Below are 21,611 nucleotides of genomic sequence, written 5' to 3' on the forward strand. Positions count from 1 at the left end.
AGTAGGCTGGTAGATTTACTTCACTCACTAGCCAAGAAAACAATGGTGATCTACTGAGTGGTTTGTATTCACTAGCCATTTGGCCGGTGAACAAAAAAGTTTGAAATATCTGTATTTCTTTATTTGACCCTTTGCTAAATTTTCATTACCTTAATGACTGCAAGAATTATGGCCAATGAGCCACTTAAGAAAATAGCAAAAATGTTCTCTTCTGCATTTCACTGTATTCACTTTTGTACGGAAAATGCACTCAATCATGACCCCAAAACCGAGGTATGTACTCCACCACAGGGTTTGTGTACCATTACACCGTGACTCTTCCTTACTATAATGTTGGCCCCATTTAAGAAGTGAGGTTTATTCTACTCCAGCAGTCACTGAAGGTCACACTGTGGACACGAGAGAGCCAAAAAAAAAAACGTACAATACAAAATGTCTCTTCTGCTTGTGCTTCAGTCTGTGCAGCTCTTGGAGGGCCCTTTCTTGTTCCCTCGCCACTTCTCGCCTAAACTTTAAATTCTACCAGGATTTGCTGTGACTGCCAGGAATGTCACAGTCATTCGCAGACAAAATATTCCAGCAGTGGTTTAGCAGCAGCCAGAGCTGAAAAGACCACTGACAGACCAGAGTATCGGAGTCCGCTGCAGTTTGATCCTGAGAGCTTTGGAGCGGTTGTTGCTAAATTAGGGTCCTGGGGTCCCACAAGGGTCACCGGCGGTGTCCAGAAGGCTCCCCCAAGACAGCTGCCGACAAAACAGCCGTCTAACCCTCATCTGGCTGGAAAGCTACTTTTATATCTGAACTCCACCACATTTCTGTAGCTACGGAGACTAAATGTAATCAGGGTAGTGACTACAAGGCTGAAACAGTGAGTTCAATTTTGGCTTTGAAAATAAAATTCGACACTGAAAACAAAACCTGAACTGAAAAAGGAAATATTGGCATTGAAACACTTGTATTGGAAAAAGTTGTATTGGTACTGAAACAAGTACTGGCACTGAAAAGAGTTCCACTAAGAAATAAAACACAGGCGTTTTTATTACAATCTTATTATGTTATTTTATTTTGATGTTTTTTGCATTATGATGTGTTTTTCAATGTCAATCTTCAGATTTTTTCTTCATGTCTTTTTTCAGTCACAGGTTTTTTTATGCTGTCATTTTTTTTTCCAATTTCAACTTTCTGTCACTGTTTTGGTGAAGAGAGGAGAGTCCTTGCTGGGACTGCGTTACCCAGTATGCCTTGCGGTCCAATGATATCAAAGGGCAATGGCAGAGATTTTGAGTCACTGTTGTAATTTCCGCTCTAGGACTTTTGATTAAGTTTTAATATTTTTTTCAGGCGAGAAAGTAACCACGTAGATTCCCAGTACGTGGTCAGTTTATCCAAATAACACCTCTTCGTAAATCTGCTGCAACATTTCGGAGCTGCCGGGGTGAGACCAGACTGTCATCTCACAGCAGCGGCCCGACTCCTGCATCGTCATCCCTGGAGGAGAAAACGATCCGATAAACTGATCTGTGCAGCTCTTTGGTTGATTTACCGCTGGCTCTAATGTCTCTGCATCATTTTTGATATATGAGATAATTCCTTTCGGAAGATAAACGTTGGTCTCGCAGATGAAATCTTACAACTGTAGCTGCCACATTAGTTTGTCTGAATTTTAAGTGAAGTTTCATGTTTTTACGGGACAGAACAATAAACAGTGCTGCCTCTGGGGCTCTATATGTACAAATATAACCACATTTCAATACATATAAATGTATTAAAATGAACAGATCAGTCTGTATTAAATTTCATTTTATTTCATCAAGCTACACAACAGAAGGACACTCAATAAAATTTGACATAGACTGATCTGTGACATTTCAGCTCAACCAGCTTTTGTACCAGCTTAAAACTCTGTTCAGATGACTGGAAACGCTCTACATGCTCCGCTAGCACCAAAACAGTCAACTCTATTCACACACACTCTACTCTCCATGTATAGAAGATATACAGAGCTGTTATCCTATCTGCTCAGTCAGCCAGCCAGCAAGACCAGGTATACAGTTACTGCCGTCTGTGAGTGTGAGTGTGTGTGTGTGTGTGTGTGTGTGTGTGTGTGTGTGTGTAGTCACCTGCTATCAGCCTCTAATCCTACCATGATAATCCTGACTTGCTCTACTGACCGACAGAAAGAAAAGAGACAGAGCGCTGAAGAGAGACTGACGTGACATCAAGAGGAAAGTGAAAACACCGCCCTGTTGACCTTTCTAGACTCCAGACTGACTTTAGAAAGACCTTATTTAGTCACTCAGTCAACCAGTCAGCCAACCATTATACTGAGAGATTTCATACTAGACTGATTGTAGCTTTGGGAGATATCCGCTAAACATCTCCTAAAAATGAGTCAGGCACACACTGGGCCAATCAGTAAGATGTAAACAAACAATGTAGCGCCCCATTTAGGACAATCAGTGTCCTTTTTAAAACTCCAGAGGAGAAGACACTAGACAACTTCTGCTCGCTGTGTGAGAGTCCATTCTGACTTCATTAATGTAAGAACGAAAATAGTTTTTCAGCACGTTAGTTTGAGAAACATTAGCATGTTTTTCTACAAACACTTGAATTATTTTTTAAAAAGTTAAATGTCTGAATACAACCAGCCAAATAGGAGCTGTGTCTTAAAGGGAAATTCTGGTATTTTCAACCTGGACCCTATTTTCCTATCATGATGGGGACAAAAACTTTATGGAATTGGTCCAGTACTGAGTGAGAGCGCTAATGTTTGGGGACAATTGCATCCATCAAAGTACGTCCACTAAAACTGCTTGTTTTGGCCACTCAGATTGTTAGTGTCTGACAACGAAAGTAAACACAGTAACTAGCTAACTGTAGCAGCATCATGGCTAACTGCATAGGGATCTATACCCGGGGACAGCTCGCCGGCTAACCAAACCAAACGCATATTCATCTGCACGGTTTATCTACATGTACGACGCTGACTTTCTGGAAGTACTGATAAAAGGTTGTGACCCCTTGATATAGCCTCATTAATCAATTATTTTCTCGATTAATCTCTTAGTTGTTTGTTCCATAAAATGACAGAAAATGGTGAAAAATGACAATTCCCAAAGCCCAAGATGCAACCGAAAATGTCTTGTGTCCTAACAAACAATCCACGACTCAAAGATATTCGGTTTACTGTCATGAGGACTAAAGAAACCAGAAAATATTCACATTTGAGAAGCTGGAAACAGACAATTTGGACATTTTGTTTCTTCAAGAATGCCTCCAGATGATGAATCAATTATCAAAACAGTTGTCGATTAATTAAATACTTTGCAACTAATCGATTACTTGCTGCAGCTCTACTCAGAAACACTGTCCTCACTGCTACTTTATTTTTTGTTGTGCTTCTTAAAAACTTGTGTTTGTGTGCGTGTGTGCAGTTTACTATACTTTCAGTTTTACCTTTGCACGTGCAGCCATGCATTCAGCTGCCAACTGTGCTGCTATGTGATTGTGTTTGTTAGCGTGTTATCTTCCTGATTATCCGATGACGGTTTGGGGGGGTGTGGGTATACTTCAGACACCAGGAGCTGAAGTATGTTTCAGTGGAAACAGATTCAAAATACAAATTCCAGAGAACTGGTTTTAGAGCTCAATATCATGAAACGTTGAGACTAAAGGTTGAAACATGTAGGTTGATCAGAGATTTATACATGTACGATTTGGGGTCAAACACGTCCTTTTCAGTATCATTTCGAAAAAATGCCCCCGACAAGACAAGTCTGATCAACCAATCGGCTTGTGTGACAGATTTAGGAGGTGTATGTGTCAGCGCCTCTGCAACCCCTGTCACCCTCATGTGTGTAAATCTGCAGAAACGTTATGTGCATCTTCAAAGACGTACAGTTCCCACATACTCTCACCTGCCACTTTCACTGTGTGACAGAAAAAACAGATGATAAGAATAAGCTGCAGGTCTGTTTAAATATTCTCTTCCTCATCAGACGAATCAAATCTCCTTCACTGGGTCCTTGTGTAAACTATTCCTTTGATTTTTTTTTTTTTTTTGCACTGATAACATGAGGTTCATTCTGAGTCTGTTTTTAATGTAGCTTACGGAACAAGCAATGTTCACAGAGTTGACTTAAGAGACTATTTCCATCTAACATGTCTTACACGGACTAATAGGTTGCTGGAAGGTCCGCTTATTGTGGAAAATATCCTGGTTTGTGATGTAGAGGAATATTGAACTCTTTTATCATAAATCACTGAGTGTCGTAGAGTGGAGAGAAGTTATTAGCCAAAAGAATTTTATGGTGCGAATTCCTCTGAAACCAGTTTGAGAGTGAAACCTGATGATTACACAAGCTTAAAGGCTGTGTGTGAACATTTCATTCCCTCCATGTCTGCGTCTCTCGTCGGGCCTGTAGGATATCATGTGCAAAAAAGTATGCGCAACAGCGTTACTCTTTATATGTTACGTATGTTCTGATTGTCAACAAATCCCGTTAAAAAGACCAAAACTAGCGATATGTTAGTCGCTATACTTTCTAAATCCCTACCCTGCTCTGTGGCTTTAAGCCCCAAACCCCACTGGTTTATACTGAGGATATAAATCTGTAAAAACTGATCACAAATAAAAAAAAAGTTTAATTTTTAAATAATCTGTAATTTCCTAAAAAACAGCTGGGAATTGTATAAACAAGAGGAAAAAGCGCATTTGTTGGGGGACTTTTCAGCAGTGGATTAATAACATTTGGTGCTCCAGTGAGTATTTCTGGCAGCGGGATGATGTATGTGGGATTGATTCAAAATAAACTACATTGTGTGTGTGTTTGTGGTTATGAAGGAACCCCTCACCCCCGTGCAACGACGTGGCTCGATGTTGTGTTTTTAATTCATTTTTGGACAACAATGGAGCTCTGTGGCAAAGAGGAATAAGATACGATCAGGCTTTTTGGGTACACAGATGATACTTGTTGGTGGGATCAACTCATTGGTTTTTGTTTTTTTTCGTGGGTTTGTGGAATAGATCGTAATCAGATTTATCCTTTTATTATGAAGCAATGATTAGAAACACTCAGTTTCTCAGTTAACCAAGTGTAGTTGATTTAGAAATTTACTTCATACTTAATATGTTGCCCAAAATACATATTAAAAAAAAAAAAGCCCTTGCAATTATGTTTCGGACAAACACTCATCATATTGAAGTAACCGTGCTGAAGCGAGAGAGAGAGAGTGAGGGCGAGTGAGGTTGAGATTGTTCAAACAGTGAGTCGATGGTTTGTTTAAGCGCTGTGTTTGAGCAACACTGGTTGACTCAAAGAGAGAAAGACAAGAAGAGAAAGTAGACGGGTAGGGTGTGTCCACGCCGGGTTAATGGTTTGTTCGGTGAAATTTATGAGTTGAACGCGGTCGTATGAACAGTCGAAAGCCCGGCCCTTTATCTGTGAAATAATGAGGTTTTTATTGAGTGAGACAAACAGACAGAGGACAATATGGACTTTCCATTCCTCTTATCGTTCTTACATAACTCACAGTTCACTCCCTTTAGCTTTGTTGTTGTTCATCATAATGTAAGAGGTTACTATGGATCGTTCTCTTCCTGATCAGCCTGCATATAATATTTGGGATACTTAAAAGTTGTCACAAAGTTTGGTATATTTGAGAGTATGGCGAAAACTGTCATGCAGCCTGCGGTAAGACTGAGGAGTAAAGAAGTGTCAGGTTTAGAGAGATCAATCATTCATTTCTCTGCACCTTTCTTCCCCTCCCCCTCTTCTTCTCTACAGCAGAAGTCGTTTTAGGGCAGATAGGGTGGACACCACTAACTGAGGCGTGGCTGTCTCTACATCACCTGACAGAAAGGTTAGCAGCCGGTCGACAGACATAAATCAAATTCATACAGCTTCTCATTCTTGACCAACTACAGGTCCGAGAGATTTTCTGGAGGTGTTTCATGATCTCCTGAACACAGACAAGCACATATATTCCCCATGAAATGATGTAGTTAGGTGGCCAAGACCACAGATAATTGTACAATTCTACAAAGGGTCGACAGTAGAAAGACAACAGGAAATGAGAGGAAACAAAGACGAGGAATAACAAATAACAAAGGCCCACAGGCAGACTCAAACAAGCGTCTTCCTTCTACTTTGCCTTCAATTACAATGAGTTCCAGTGTGTCATCAGTTCTTGAGATGTGTCCGAAATAGCAAAGTTTCCTTTGGATAACGGTTTCCACAAGAATTGCTTTCATGCCAGTCTTTTCTAGGATGAAATCATTGGATTTCCTTTCAATGTACGATATCCTGAGGATCGATCTGTATGTCCACATCTCAACTGGTGTCAACGTCTTCTCATCAGCTACTTTAAGGGTCCGTGTCTCACAGCCATATAAGGCCGCTGGCCAGACGAGACTCTTGAGGAGGCGTATCTTGGTGCCAGTGCTCACACAGATCTATCTTACCATATGTTTCCAGAGTTTGGTAGTGCTTCTGTTATCCTTCGCCTTACTTCCTTGCTGCATTTATCTGTGTCACTCACACTTGTTCGATCTTGTCATTTCCTATGTAGATGTCAGCTTGAACTGTACTTACTTGCTTACCACCATAACAACAACAACAACAACATTGCTGAGTAGTGCTTGTAGGTCTTCTTCTGTTGTGGCTAGCAGGGCTGTTTCATCTGCGTATCTCAAGTTACTGATGGTTCTTCCTCCTAATTTCATGCCGGTATTGTCTGAAATTGCCAGTCTCATGATCATCTCAGTGTAGATGTTGAAAAGGTGTGGAGAAAGGATGCAGCCTTGGCGGACTCCTTTCCCATTGCAGAATGATTCAGTCTCGCCAGATGTGGTCCGAAGTAGCATTAACCTCAGTTTCTGCAACTCTTCATATATTTTCCAGTATTTTAAACACAGTTTTGGTCCTGAAAATAAGAATGATGATGTTCTTCACTTCCTATTGTAGCATTTTTTTTTGAGGTGAAGCCATTTCTTTTACTTGCCAATTATTGGGGATTATTCCATATATGCATTGTATATGGGGTTTCCAATCACCATATGTTCAAATCCTGTTCATGAATTAAACATGTGAATGAATAATTCTTAACATGTGAATGAATAATTCTGCTTCTTGTTTCTTCCTTCTCATTTGTCTTTTTGCCAGAGTGTTGCCATGGGTTCCTGTTGGCGGGGAGAAGAGGAAGTAAACGGCAGCTGATCACCACGTGACTTCTGTCTATTTCTGTTTCTTTGCATATCATTTGTGTATCTCTTTGTACCCGGTCTTGTCGGTCGGTCTTATACTGATCATGCTTCGCTGTATCAGTTGTTCCTTTCAATATTCATCCATCGATATTTACATATAACTACAACACATGAATAAAAATCCACTGCATATATATATATATATATATATATATATATATATATATATATATATATATATATATATATATATATAATCTAAATATATTTGGATATTGTATTGTCCCATTACTAAAATTCTTGAACAATACTAGAAAAAAGTGCCAGTAAAATTCAGCAAAACCTTTAAAAATGGTTAACCCAAGTCCACATGATACATTCCCAATTAATAAAAACAAACTTGTATTTCTTCCAACACCAAGTAGAAACAATCATAAACCAGCAACCATTCATAAAATTGTGGTAAAAAAAACAAAACAACACTCAACACTAGAAATAATAATTCTCATTTTGCCTTAAAAATCCCAAACCGTCCCCTAAAAAAAACAGCCTTCGGCACTTCCCAACCCCTAGATTCTCAATCTTTCATTCATAAAATTCTCACAAATTTAATTCTTAAAACCACCAACTGGAGAAATACAACCCTCATTTTTTTAAAAACATGGTGTATATTTAGGTTGTCAGTGTGTGTGTGTGTGTGTGTGTGTATATGTGTGTGCGTTAGTGTGAGATAAATCCACACCCTCTATTGAGCTGCACTTATCCATAACACCTCATCACCTCCATCTCTCTCTACCTGTCGACACACGTCCATCCATTCCTCCGCCCACCCCTTCCACACACACACACACACACTTGTAAACTTTCCATAAACTCTCTGGCTGCGTCCCAGTTCAGAAGCTGGATCCTCCACAGTCTGCAGTTCTGTTCTAGACCGAACGCATCATCAGCATCAGAACGGGTCGGCGAGGATTGTCTGATCTCCTTCAAGTGAAACAGAGACTTGCGGCCTTGTTTGGAGTTTAGAGAACATTGCACCCATATGTGATAGTTGAACATGTCATTCCAAAACCATGGGCATCAATCTGCTGCTATAAAAGACTTCTGGTTTCAGGCTTTCCACAAGATTTTGGAACCTCGCTGCTGGGATTTGCTCCCATTCAGTCAAAAGAGCATTGGCGCGGCATCCAACACTGCTGTTGGATGATAAGACCTGGCTAACAGTCGGCGTTCCAGTTGATCTGAAAGGTGCCGGGTGGGGTTGAGGTCATAGCTCTGTGCGGGGCCAGTCAAGTTCTTCCACACCAAACTGGGAAATTGGGCCTCCCCCCAAAAACTTTCACCACAAAGTTGGAAGCACGATGTGGACTATAGTACACTTTTGTTTTATTAGACAAGTGTTTCTTGTTCAGGTGTTGGTCAACTCCTCTGTTTGTTCTTGTTGGCAGACAGTACATGTTGTTAAGCGCTGGGTGTAACTGATAAACAGACGTTATCTGGATATAGTCAACAGTTATCTGTCACACTATCAAATATCATAACTCATATTAAACTTGTTTGGTATTTTGAGGAACTTAATTAACCGTTTGGTTGCAAATTTCTGGTGATAAAGTTGAAATGATTGAACTAGGGCTGCAACTAATGATTATTTTCAGTCTCTTGGTCTTGTTTTGTCCAAAACTCAAAAGATATACAGTTTACTGTCATAGAAGGCTAAAGAAACAAGAAATTATCCACAATTAAGAAGCTGGTACAAGAGAATTTTTGTATTTTTTCTTTAAAAAGTGACTCAAAACAATTGATCAAATATCAAAATAGTGGTCAATTAATTTTCTGTCCTATTCTGACTATTTGATTAAACGTTGTAATTCTAGATTAAACTTAAATTCAACCCCTGAAATGGGACACAGACTCTCAGGATTTCAAAATGACACATTAACATTTTAATATCATGACAGATTACCTTAATGTATGTATATTTACATAATTTGTTCACACTTCCTCCCTCACTGAGTCTTCCCTTTTTTCCCCTTCATCCTCCTCTTCTCTTCCTTCTTTCTCTCCTCTCTTCCAGCTCCTTTCTTCTTTCCTCTTCGCCCCCATTAGTCCTCTCTTCCTTCCCTATCGCCTCCCTCTTATTTCTTTTACTACCTCATCCCTCCTTCCTCCCTAACGGCTAACGGCTAACGACCAGAGCAGACGTACTTGTGTGTATTTTGTTAATGTTTGTCTATCAGTTTAGCAGCGAGGTGTGTGTCCACGCCTACGTTCACCTGAGGCTGCCTATTTTCCTGTCAACAGTGAGACTTCTCTGAAATCAACCGCTCCCACACTCCCACTCTCCCACTCTCCCACACACACACACACACACACACACACATAATTACCAGGAACTATAAAAGTTTCATATCAGTGATGTGACTAAAGGTTTGATGGCATCACATCATATTACGGCCTTTAGTTTAGGGTGTGTTTTTGTATATGTGAGTGTGTATTGTGCATTCGGGTTAAAATAACCTCTCTATGGGAAAAAAAACAGCATTTTTCCTCTCCACAAATACACAAAGCTAATTATATATAGACAATGCTGATTATAAAACACAGTACTGTAGTTATAATCATTGTTTACTATAGTGTGTGTGTGTGTGTGTGTGTGTATGCACAAAAGCTGGTCATGGCCAGTGCTTGCTCTTGAAAGATGCTTGCTATTCTACACACACACACACACACACACACACACACACACACACACACACACACACACACACACACACACACACACACACACACACACACACACACACACACACACGCAGTTGCTTCACTCATTCCCAGTTCACCTTCAGTACACTGTGGAGGATGGATAACATGTACACACACACACACACACACACACACACGTTTTCACTTTATACACCCGGGGTAAAGGAGGGCAGGTCAAACTGTTGTTTTGAGCGTCATTTTCCTTTAAAGTCAACAGCTAACAAGGAGAATAAATTTAATACTCAAACACTAATTGAATCCTCGTGAAGCAGTGAATTACATTATATGAGCTGGTGGACGACGGAGGGAGAAAAAACAAAAAAAAAACAAAAACAAATGGAGGCAGAGAGCAGAAGGAAGAGAGGAGCAGATGGAGACACATGGTAGTGACTGAAGAGGAAGAGAGAGAGAGAGAGAGAGAGAGAGAGAAAACATGAAAGAGAAGGGGGACGCACCGAGCCTGTCAGCGTATCAGGATGGAGGGATAGACGAGAGCGGAGAGGAGGATTTGGGAAGGTCGATGGCTCATAATGTCACTCCTGATATAGCTGAGTCGGAAATCAATAAGCTGTCTGTCTCTCTCTCCAGCCGAACTTAAAGGTCCCATGAAGCTGTTAAAAGGGTGACATGTCTCTGTAGTAGCTGTGATAAAACTGGGAGATCATTTTTGTTTTGTTTTAAATAGGAGTTATCTCATAGTACGGATGCTAAAGTCTCCTCTGCAGCCACTATGTGTGTTTTTCCTGCCAAAATATCCTTTTTGTGCAGGTTAAAATAATTCAATTTTCAATATACAGACATTTGAAACTGTTGAGAATGATCAGCTTTGCAACAAGATGCAACTCATGTGCTCCTCTCTGCAGAAACACAAACCTCTATCAATTGTCAATGTGTGCATTCATGTATAAATATGTACACTTACCTCATGACTCGCCTAACGCTTCCTCCTCAGACATTCACTCATATTCCAAACATACACTGAAATACAGAGGACCGTCTCTACAGTCAACACCTACATTATCATTACTCAAAAAAACATCTGAAAACGACTCTAATTATGGATTTCATTGTAAAAACTTGTATGTAAATTGTACATTTCTATCAATTTTCTATTACTGCTTAGTCTTGAAACTTTGATGATTACTGAATCTTTGTTTTTATCTTTTTTTTTAAAGTATGATTATTGATATTTATATATATGAGGTATCTTCATAAGCTATTTTTTAGGCTTCCAACCTCACATTGTTCAAACTTTTTTTTAACTGTCTTTTTATATATCTGTGCAAATAAACTAAAAGTTAAAAATAAAAATAGATTTATCGCCCAGCCCTCGGATGGAACATAACAGATCTACTGCTGGGTAAAACAAGCCCACACTCACAGCTCTGGGAGCTCGTCCACACTAAGCCGACTAAATCTGAAATATTTTTCCCCCCTTCTTTCCTCTGTTTTTGCTCTTCCAGTCCACGCTACGCCAAGACTGTTCTCACCCAAAAAAACTGAGCTTCTCCAAAAAGATGATAAATCTGAAAACTAGAGCTGCTACGATGAAGACTTCACGGCGGGCTCTGAGAAATCATGAATACCGTTCTTTCACATTTCATAGACTAAACGATGAGCACGATTCAGTCTGTGCTGTATAGTGTTTAGGTTGGATATCTTGCGGAAATTGGTGTCATAACAATAATAAAAAAATCAGCAGCTTTACTTAAAATGGGGCACGGTTAATTGGCAAAATGACCTACAATCTGCAAAAAGCTTCTATGTCTTCATGTCTACTAACTGATTCAAAGTGTGAGCACTTCACAAGCGTGTTATAATGCCCTGGGGAGAGATTTATCTCAGCAGCATCTCTCTACTTAATTAGACATGACTTCTATGTGTGTGCGCATGTGTGTGTGCATGTGTGTGTGTGTGCGTGTGTGTGGCATATGGCAGGAGTGCCCCCATTGGTTCTGTGCCATGTTGGTAGAAAACCAGGATATGATACCACAAGCTCTGAATCACACACACACACACACTCAACCATGACCATCCTTCTTCCCTGTTATCTGACAGTGACTCATACGTACTGCTCACTGTTCACACCACAGGATGTCTGCAAGTTCCATCACGTTAAACTGATTTAAAACTTCACAATCGAATGAGAACTTCCTCGTTTTCCTTCGAGTTTTCATGTTACAGAGATGGAACCTGTGGCCTCGCAGGTAAAAAAAAAAAAAAGCGCAGTCGCTCATAACGGCAAGGTGACCTTCCTGTCAGAGAGAGAGAGAGAGAGAGAGGGGGGGGGGGGGTCTGTTTGAATCAGGATCCGGGTGAAAGTTGAAGGTTTTGGTTGCTTATTGTTCAGAAATAAAATCTTACTATGAAACTGTGAATACTGTGAGCCATGTGAAGATCCACTCTTACACAATACGCCCGTATCTTTGACGTCTGAATCATCATCCGTGGTTTGATAAGTCACAATGATTTCCACATAAGACAATGTGTCAAACAATAAAGCCGCATAGCTGAGGGTTCAGGAAGACAAGCAGCAACGGCTCATGTGACTTTTACTTCAACAACAAGGGAAGAGATAGAAGCCTTCTCGTTTTTTGGGGTTTTTTTTAAAATATGATATATGAAAATGTAAATCTACTACTACAAACAATACAAGATATGAACATGAAGCCTTCTGAACGATGACAAACATTAAATAAAGTAGCGTGTGTTGTGAGCAGACCTGTATTTTTGACATTTAGCTTCAATGAGGAGCTGCAACGATCGGTCAAGTGTCAAAAAAATTAATCAGCAACTATCGATAATCGATCCATCGTTTCAGTCATTTTTCAAGCAAAAATGCCCAAACATCTGATGGATCCAGCTTCTCAAACGTGTCGATTTTCTGTTTTTTCCTTTTCCTATATGACACTTAATTTAATACTTTAACATTTTAAATTGTTAGTCAGACAAAACAAGCAAATTGAAGACGTTACTGTGGCCACTGAGAAACAGAAAATGCCATTTTTTCACTGTTTTATAGACTAATCTATGAATTGACTAATCAAGAAATTAATCAGCAGACTAATCGTTAATGAAAATAATCATTAGTTGCAGCTCTTCACCACCGACTAATTCATTTTTATATATTACATTATCCTACAGTATTTTTGGCATCATTTTACTAAAATAGCTTGTTACTTTAATGGGTTTGAATCACTGTATAAGAAAAAAATACAAAAATGTTATAGTTTTAGCTTATTAAATGTGAATATTTCCTGAATATGATAGTAAATTGAATATCAACACATTTAAGGTTGCACTTAAGGCTTTTGGAAACAGTGATTGACATTTTATAGATCAAACAATTAATCAAGATAATAATCAGCCCATTGCTAATGAAAATAATCATTAGTTGCAGCCATAATGGCCTGTAAAAAAAGAATCAGGTTCCGCTCAGTACAGAAACTGGAGCTCTAACTCCTATTTTGAGCAAAAAGATGCATTCAGAGCCGACTGGAAAACAGAGTCTGCTAACGACGAACATCTGAGAGCAGTGAAACGCAGACAGACAGTCAGGCAGCAAAGGGTAGCCTGCTTAACAAACATCAAAGAGCACACAGCTGGTAAAATCCACCCCCATCCAGCCCTGTTACCCTCTCAGATGGCCCACTTCCAGTTTTAACCTCTGCTCATTCATTACCCAATCAACATCACCACTACTCATATCCACTCATTCCAAATCCAGTCATTAATAACCAATAATTCGAGGTTTTTAAGTATCTCAAGCTTACTCATTAATTTCTGGGAGGGTTTTTTTTTTTTTTTATTTCACCCAGTTTTAGAATGATTACAGCATTATTTTCAGCCATGACACAACCAGTCTATAAAGTTTGAGGTTATGACAACCGCAGCGAGAAGAAAAGATGTAAACATGGATATTACAGAGTATTTGAGGAAGTGTAAACGATGAGTGAAGCAATGCAGGAAGATCCTCATTAAGAATGAATGGAGCAGCCAACACAGGGCCCCTCTCTCATCCTCCTCTAACACAATCTTCTCCTTTAAATGCTGCTGTGTGTTCGCTAGATATCACTAATTAGGTGATGTGGGCAACTATTACAAGAAAATGTGAGCACGACTGCGTTATGTAAAGAAAACGTAGAGAGAGAGAGTGAGGTGAATGGGAGCCGAGTGTACTGAAATTAATTAAAGGACGGGTTCACAGTTTTTCAAGTCTGTCTTAAAACAACAGTGAGGAGCCCAAATGAACATTGAAATAGGTTTTTCTTGCTGTAATCATTCCTCTTGTTCATACTGACCATTTGAAGATCCCTTCATAATGCAATTACAATATAAGTGATGGGGGACAAAATCCACAGTCCTCCTTCTGTGCAAAAATGTATTTAAAAGTTTATCTGAAGCTAATATGAAGCTTCAGCCACCGAATGAGTCAAATCAAGTAGATATCTTTCAATGTTACAGTCATTTTAGTGCCAAAGTCCCTCTTTTTATGACTATTATACTTCCACCACAGCCCAACAGGGAAACACAAGGAAGGAATTTGATGCTTAAGAGTGTAAATATGGCAGATATCCACTTGATATGACTAACTCAGACTGCTGAAGCCTCATATAAGCGTCAGATTATCTTGTGAATGCATTTTTGCACAAAATGTCTGAATCACTTCTATTGAAAGCACATTTGAAAGGGATCTTTGAATAGTCAGTATGAACAGGAGGAATGATTACAGCCAGAAAAAACTATTTCAATGTTCATTTGGGGACCTGACTGTTGTAACAAGACAGACTTGAAAAATTGTGAACCTATCCTTTAAGTAAATGTAGTAAAATAGTGCAAAAATAATGCAGAAACATGAAAATATTCTGAACTTGAATACAAATTTCATGCAAATAAACACAATTATCACAATCTATGAGGCAAAAATAATAAAGAAAATTAGAATAATGCATTATGACAATCTGGAGGTGTTATAAAAGTTAATGAAATGTTATTTTTTTTACCTTCATGTCGTTCATGATGAGCTGGAAGAGCCCTCCCAAGGCGCTGCATTCCTTCTCTATACCCGCATCCATTTTTCCACAGGCTGGAAAAATCCTCCTCTACTTCCACACGCAAACTTTTTACCTCCCCCCCAAAAAAAAACTAAAAAAAAAAAAAAAAAACTTCCAGCCAAGTTTTGAAATACTCCAACAGAAGAATCAATAGAGGCCTTTTTATTTAATAAGGGGGGGGGGGGGGAGAGTTACAACACCCGGAGGGCAAAGTCCAAGTTAAAAAAAACAACCAAAAGCAGCAATGGAAAAGGAGGAAAAAACGAGGAAAACACACACACACACAGAGGAGTAAAATCCAGGTCGGAGGAGCTCTAACGTTAGGCTTTTAGTCAGCCGATGCTACCAGCCGGCCAACTTGATACACGTCCGAAAAAACACCACATCATGACTGAATCATGGAGCGGACTGTCTGAAAAATGTCTGACAGTGTTTTTAAAGTTGAGCCCCAGCTCAGTTTTAGTCTCTGGTAAAAGGGAAACACGGCTAACCGCAGCTAGCTAACTAGGCTAGCTAGGTTAGCGTCAACTCCGCTAGCAACCTGTGACTGCGTGTGTGTGTATGTGTGTACGTATGTGTGTATGTATGAGTGTGTGTGCGTGTATGTGTGTGTGTATGTGTGTGTGTGTCGTGATCAATCAGTTCGCCTAAATAAATCGATACGGCTCTTATCTGGTGTCCAGCTCCGGATTTAAATCCCCCAGTCGTTGTTTTCAGAAGAGTATCCGAGTGATTTCACGCTGTTTTCTCCCAGCCGTTTTTCCTCCGGTGTCTCCGGCGGGAGTCCCGACCTAAAGTGAGCGAGCGCGTCCCGAACAGTGCGTGAAGGCAGCAGGAATGACGAACCACACATCCGGAGAAGAGTTTCACAATAACAGCCTGGCTCCTTCATACAGGCTGGTGGAAAGTAACCAAGTCCATGTACTGAAGTACTGAACTTAAAGGTGCAGTGTGTGGGATTTAGTTAACCGGCTTGGCAGAAATAGAATATAATATCCATAAGTATGTTTTAATTAGTGTATAATCACCTGAAAATAAGAATTGTTGTGTTTTCGTTACCTTGGAGTGAGCCCTTTATATCTATATAGAGAGTGGGTCCTCTTCCATGGAGCCCGCCATGTTGCACCACCATGTTTCTACAGTAGACCAGAATGGACAAATCAAACACTGGCTCTGGAGAGGGCCTTTTGTGTTTTTTGTGAGTTTTGCAGCCAAAGTAGGTTCTCCTACAAACTTGGAAGGTGAGGGGGAGGGGGAAGGGTAAATCCTACACACTGGTCCTTTAAGTTGACCCAGGAACAAGTCAGGGCTTTGAAGCCAATTTGACATAAAGGCCAAACTGTGGAATTACAACTTCAGGGTTTGACAGGGGCCCAAAAAGCATTTTTCCCGCACACAATCATGGGAAAAGGAGCAGCTGTAAAGCAGTGGATAAAAAAAGTTTTTTAGCGCCACAACCCCTGAAAAATGACTCGTTTCACTATCAGAATTTGATCCATTCGGTTCAATCACATTTCAAAAGTCTAAAAAAAAGTCTAAACATCACAGAGTGGACAAACCACGCATTGGCTCTGGAGAGGGCACACTGGTCCTTTAAGTAGCCCACAGTTCTGAGGTATTTGTAAGGAAAGTTGTTGGAATAAAGCGAACTCCAAATTATCTGGGGGTCTGGTCAAGTCAATTTTATTTGCATGGCCCAATTTCAAAAATCTGCCTCAGGGAGCTTTACAGTCCATACAGCAATACAACATTACCTATTCTTGGACCCTTGATTTAAATAAGGAAAAACTCCCTAAAAAAATCCTTTAACAGGAAAGAAACCTCCGGAAGAGCAATAGAGGAGGGATCCCTCTCCCAGGACGGACAGATGTTGTGTGCACAGAATAGAACAAGAAAGACAATTTACAGAATACAGCAGAGAACAGGATAACAAAATTATAATGGATGTAAAATATATATGAAGAATGTGATGAAGAGGATGCTGAGCAGCTTCCAGCTTCGAGCCACGTGACCTTCTTCAACATGGCGACCTGGCAGGAGGACAGTCTACACATGCAGACAGGAGAGACTCACATCACATCATTCACATACACAGAGGAGAAGAGACAAGAAAAGACATTATTCACAGAGGAAAGAGAGAAGGATAAAGACATCATTCAGAGAGAGAGAGAAAAACGAGGTGAGGCTGAAGTCCTGCAGGACTGAGAACCAGATCCAAAACCTCTGGAAATGTCACCGACAGCCAGGGAAGCAGAGCGGTTCCAGGACGGGTGCTGGTCCAGCAAGAGATGCCTGAGAGACGAGAGAGGACAGGAGGAGAAAATAGGGAGAGAAGAGAGAGGGGCACACAGCTCAGACACTTGTTTGTAGAGCAAACAAACAAACATAGTCTACACAGTGGAGATGCTGACAGAACTACTGGCTCTGCAGTAGGTAGAGGAGAATAAACCAGGAAACACTTTCATCTGCTCTGATCCTGTTTCAGTTCTCAGGAGCCTGAGATCCATCAACTCCAGCCGCCAAGATATTCTGTTCAAAGTATTGCGAGCACATTCCAGACTCATTCAACAAGGTATGTCAATTGGATTTATGTGGGTTTCAGCACGTATAAGTCTGAGGGGAAACGAGGAAACGGATAGATTAACAAAACAAGCTTTACATAGAGACACCATAGATTTACAAGTCCCATTAAGCAAATGAGAGGTGAAGGTAATAATTTGGAGTAAAGTAATAGAAGAGCGGCAAGCGAAGTGGAACACTGAAATATGGGTGAGGTTTCTATACAGCTTAAAAAAGTCAATTCAACAGTGAGAAATATAGGTAGGACAAGGAAAGAAGAAGTCATTTGTAACATAATAAGGCGGGGTCATTCCAGCTTAAAGCAAAGCCAATATAAAAGGAAAGCATCCAACCGGTTTATGTGAACACTGTCAGATTTAGGAGTTTATTACACATGTAATCATAGACTGTATATATGATCAAGAAAGTTAACGTACGAAGGATGAACTTAGGGAGGCTGGAGTTCAGGAGCTCAGATTAAAAACTTTAATGAACCCTCCAAGTGGGTCGAGCAGTGGAGTTTACTTTGAGTTTATCAAACAGACTGGATTAATGGTTAGGATTTAACCTTTGGGCCACACTTCGGAGCAGAAGGTGGTAATGCACCTAATATACTCGTTGCCAACCACTGTTAAAAACGGAGAAGAAGAAGAAGGAGGAGAAGATGGAAGAGGTACTTGTATTTAACATGAGTATTTCCAATTGATGCTACTTTATATGGAGGGAAATATTGTACTTTCTACTCCATTTATTTGACAGCTTTAGTTACTTTTCTATGGAAGACGATTAGGGCCACATATCACAAATTTATTTGAGTTCTGAGTTTAAAGTCAGATTTTTGACTTTATTCTCATAATTCTGAGAATAAGCTCAGAAAGTGCAGTAACATTGCATTGCAGTAACTCATTCAGGACTTTCAGGGTGTCATTTATTTGGTGAAACTTTGAGACTCAATCATTTTTCTGCTGTGAATGTGCGCCGTCAGTCAGATTAAAACACATTTAGAAGCTACAGATCCCACACGCACAGTCTCAGGATTATCCAGAAGCAACGTAGCAAATTTAGAAGTTGTATTTTTTTTTTTAAAAAACTGTGATACTAATCTGTTTTACTAATGACTTCAATACATTTGGTGTAGCTAAGTCTAAGAAACCTGCAAATGAATGATGTTCTGATTGCTTTGCTACTATATTTGTGATTATTCTGCAATCACAATAAAATGTCTTTCTATATACATGGACTAACCTGCTTCATTTTTAATACTCTATGTTTATTTGCAAATTTAACCAATCTTACAAACAGGAAAACTAATAAAAAACTGTTAATTGAATACTTTTTTTTTCCTCATCAAAATGACTTCTGTAAGGCTTTTCTTTCAAAGGCTCACGCATTTCCGGTTGTGGCTGAGTCCTGCTGACTTGACGCTGCTGCGTGTCCGTGCGTGGTGGAGGTTTGTTTATGTGGCGAAAACGCGGCTGCCCGGCGGGGCGGAGCTTCAAAGAACAACAGAACATTTACTGAGACTTTAATGAAAGAGAGGTGACAACAGTGAAGTGCAGCAGAGTAAAAATAGGCTGTAGCTAATTTAACAGGGAATCAGAGTAAAAATGTTTATCTTGTCAGTTGAGTTGCTGCAGCAGTGAATAGAAACAGGATACAGAAGATTGATTCTTGATTAGTCTGTTGATTTTCTGGATTAATCAATGAGTTGTTTGTATAAAATGTCAGATAATGGTGAAAAATGTTGATCACTGTTTCCTAAAGCACAAGGCTGTTTTAGTCCTGATCAACAGTCCATAACCCAAAGATATTCAGTTTATTATCATAGAGGACTGAAGAAACTAGAAAATATTCACATTTAATAAGCTGGAATCAGAGAATTTTTGTATTTTTTTCTTTAAAATGGCTTAAAACAATTAAGCAATTCTCAAAATAGTTGGCAATTAATTTTCTGTTGATCAACTAATCGATTAACCCCACTAATAGTTGCAGCTCTACGACTGATATAAGCAGAAGGTAAATAAACATAATCAAGAGGTACAATTTTTAGCCTATTAAAACAAAACAGTTTGATAAACAATTAAATAAAAGATGTGAAATGTAAAGTTAAAATGGCAGCATAAAGACGTGCAAACTAACAGTAAAGACAGAGAAGAACGTATGATTTATACAAAAATATGAAATGTACATGGAAAATATAAATTCAATCAATTAATCAATTAAACAAACCGGCCGTGGACCACTGCAGTCCCACAGAACATTTGCTACCAGGCCACGAAGAAGAAAGTTGAACAGTATTTATGTTCATTTATGTTCACCTTGAACTTTGCACAGTTGGTCTATGTTGCATTTTCCACATTTCTCTTGATTTTAAGATAACATATAGCATGTCATCAGTATGCAGGTAAGCAGTCAGTCATCACCTACTGTCAGAGCTCACCGGGAGTTTCGATCAACCAATCAGCTTGCTTTGTGCTCAGGTGCCTTGATGAGATTTTAGAGGTGTGCACATTGATTTCTCCAGGAGCCTGTGTGACCTCTGGTTGACCCGCAGAGACGTTTAAAAGATACGTTCACAATTTGTCAAGTCTGTCTTCAAACAATAGTCACTGAAACAGGTTTAGCTCGCTGTGACCATTTCTCCTGTCCATTCTGACAATTAGAAAAGATCCCTTCCTAATGTGCTTACAATGTAAGTGATGGGGGACAAAATCCACAGTCCTCCTTCTGTGCAAAAATGTGTTTAAAAGTTTATCTGAAGCTAATATGAAGCGTCCAAATTAGTCAAATCAAGTAGATATCTTTCAATGTTACAGTCTCTTTAGTGCCAAAGTCCCTCTTTTTGTTACTATACTTCCACCGCAATTCAACAGGGAAACACTGTCTGAGGAAGCACAAAGAGGGAATTTGATGCTAAAAAGACTGTAAATGAGGCAGATATCCACTTGATATGACTAACTCAGACTGCTGAAGCCTCATATAAGCTTCACTGTTGTTTTAAGACATACTTGAAAAATTGTGAACCTACCCTTTAATACTACGGTCGCTTCTTTTGTATTCTGTCTTTAACTGTAAACAGCACTGATAAGAGCCAGTGGGAGCGACAGGAAACCTCTGTTACATGACCTGTTAATGATAATATACTGTTGTAAATGTACTCCACATGGTCAAACACCAGGCTGTTTATATTTAGCTCATATCTACTATTTAATTATGTAGCAACCAGCATAAAATAAACACAAGGCGTTCACAGTTTTTGTATGTGTCACAGTGTATTTTACTGATTCACCCGGCAACAAGCTGAGTCACAGCAGCAGCAGCCCTTCTAGTCAGATTACCATGGCAACCAGCATGCCACAGCGGGTGTTGTGTGTGTTTTGCTGAATCACGGGACCACCACCTGCCCCCCAAACACCAGTCTGGTTTCCATGGAGACCAGAGCGTCACTGTTCATACAGAATAACATAATATATAATATGAATACGAAAATTTCTATTTTTAAACCTGGATCTGGATCTGTCAGTGACTTGATTACATTTGATTACATTATGGATGGTAAATGTAAAAAGATACAAATACAAGAATTTCAGTGTTTTACTTTTTTTTTATTAAAGAGTATAAAAAACAAGTTAAAGTACATTTACATGGCAGAGAAAGCACACAAGTTAAAACAGTTCAAATCTAAAAAGCACATTTATCCCTCTGTATACATGTGCATATATGTGAGCTTCATTCTTATTCAGGTTAAAACAAGTCAGCATTTACTTTAAGTGCATTATCACACAAGAGTGGCTCAACATTGTTTACAAAAAAAACAATGACAAGCACAGCAGAACTTACAAAAAATACAATTGATAGAATATTGAGAGACACTGATTAATAGATAGAGATAAAACATTACAAACAATGAAAGTAAAACCAACATGCGTCAAAAACTCAGCATGATGTCTTTTCTTGTTTCCCTGCAGCCACTTTCCATGTTCTTTAAATGTTCATGTTTTCTATTGTCTAACTGTATTATTGTCTAACTG

The 21,611-nt window shown here is 39.4% G+C and overlaps 1 protein-coding gene across 2 annotated transcripts in view; it reads right to left on the reverse strand.

Annotated features, from left to right (window-relative positions):
* mtss1 (MTSS I-BAR domain containing 1) overlaps positions 1-15,850 on the reverse strand; it is a 63,965-nt gene extending 48,115 nt beyond the window's left edge. The window contains exon 1 of one of the 2 annotated variants that reach the window (XM_044348889.1): positions 14,971-15,850. In XM_044348889.1, coding sequence (XP_044204824.1) covers positions 14,971-15,042 — 72 coding nt within the window. In that variant the 5' untranslated portion in view covers positions 15,043-15,850. The remainder of the gene's footprint in view (positions 1-14,970) is intronic. The other variant, XM_044348890.1, reaches the window with a different exon arrangement.
* Between the last annotated feature and the right edge of the window lie 5,761 nt (positions 15,851-21,611).

This window comes from Thunnus albacares, chromosome 4 (assembly GCF_914725855.1).
Source record: "Thunnus albacares chromosome 4, fThuAlb1.1, whole genome shotgun sequence".
Lineage (NCBI taxonomy): Eukaryota > Metazoa > Chordata > Actinopteri > Scombriformes > Scombridae > Thunnus > Thunnus albacares.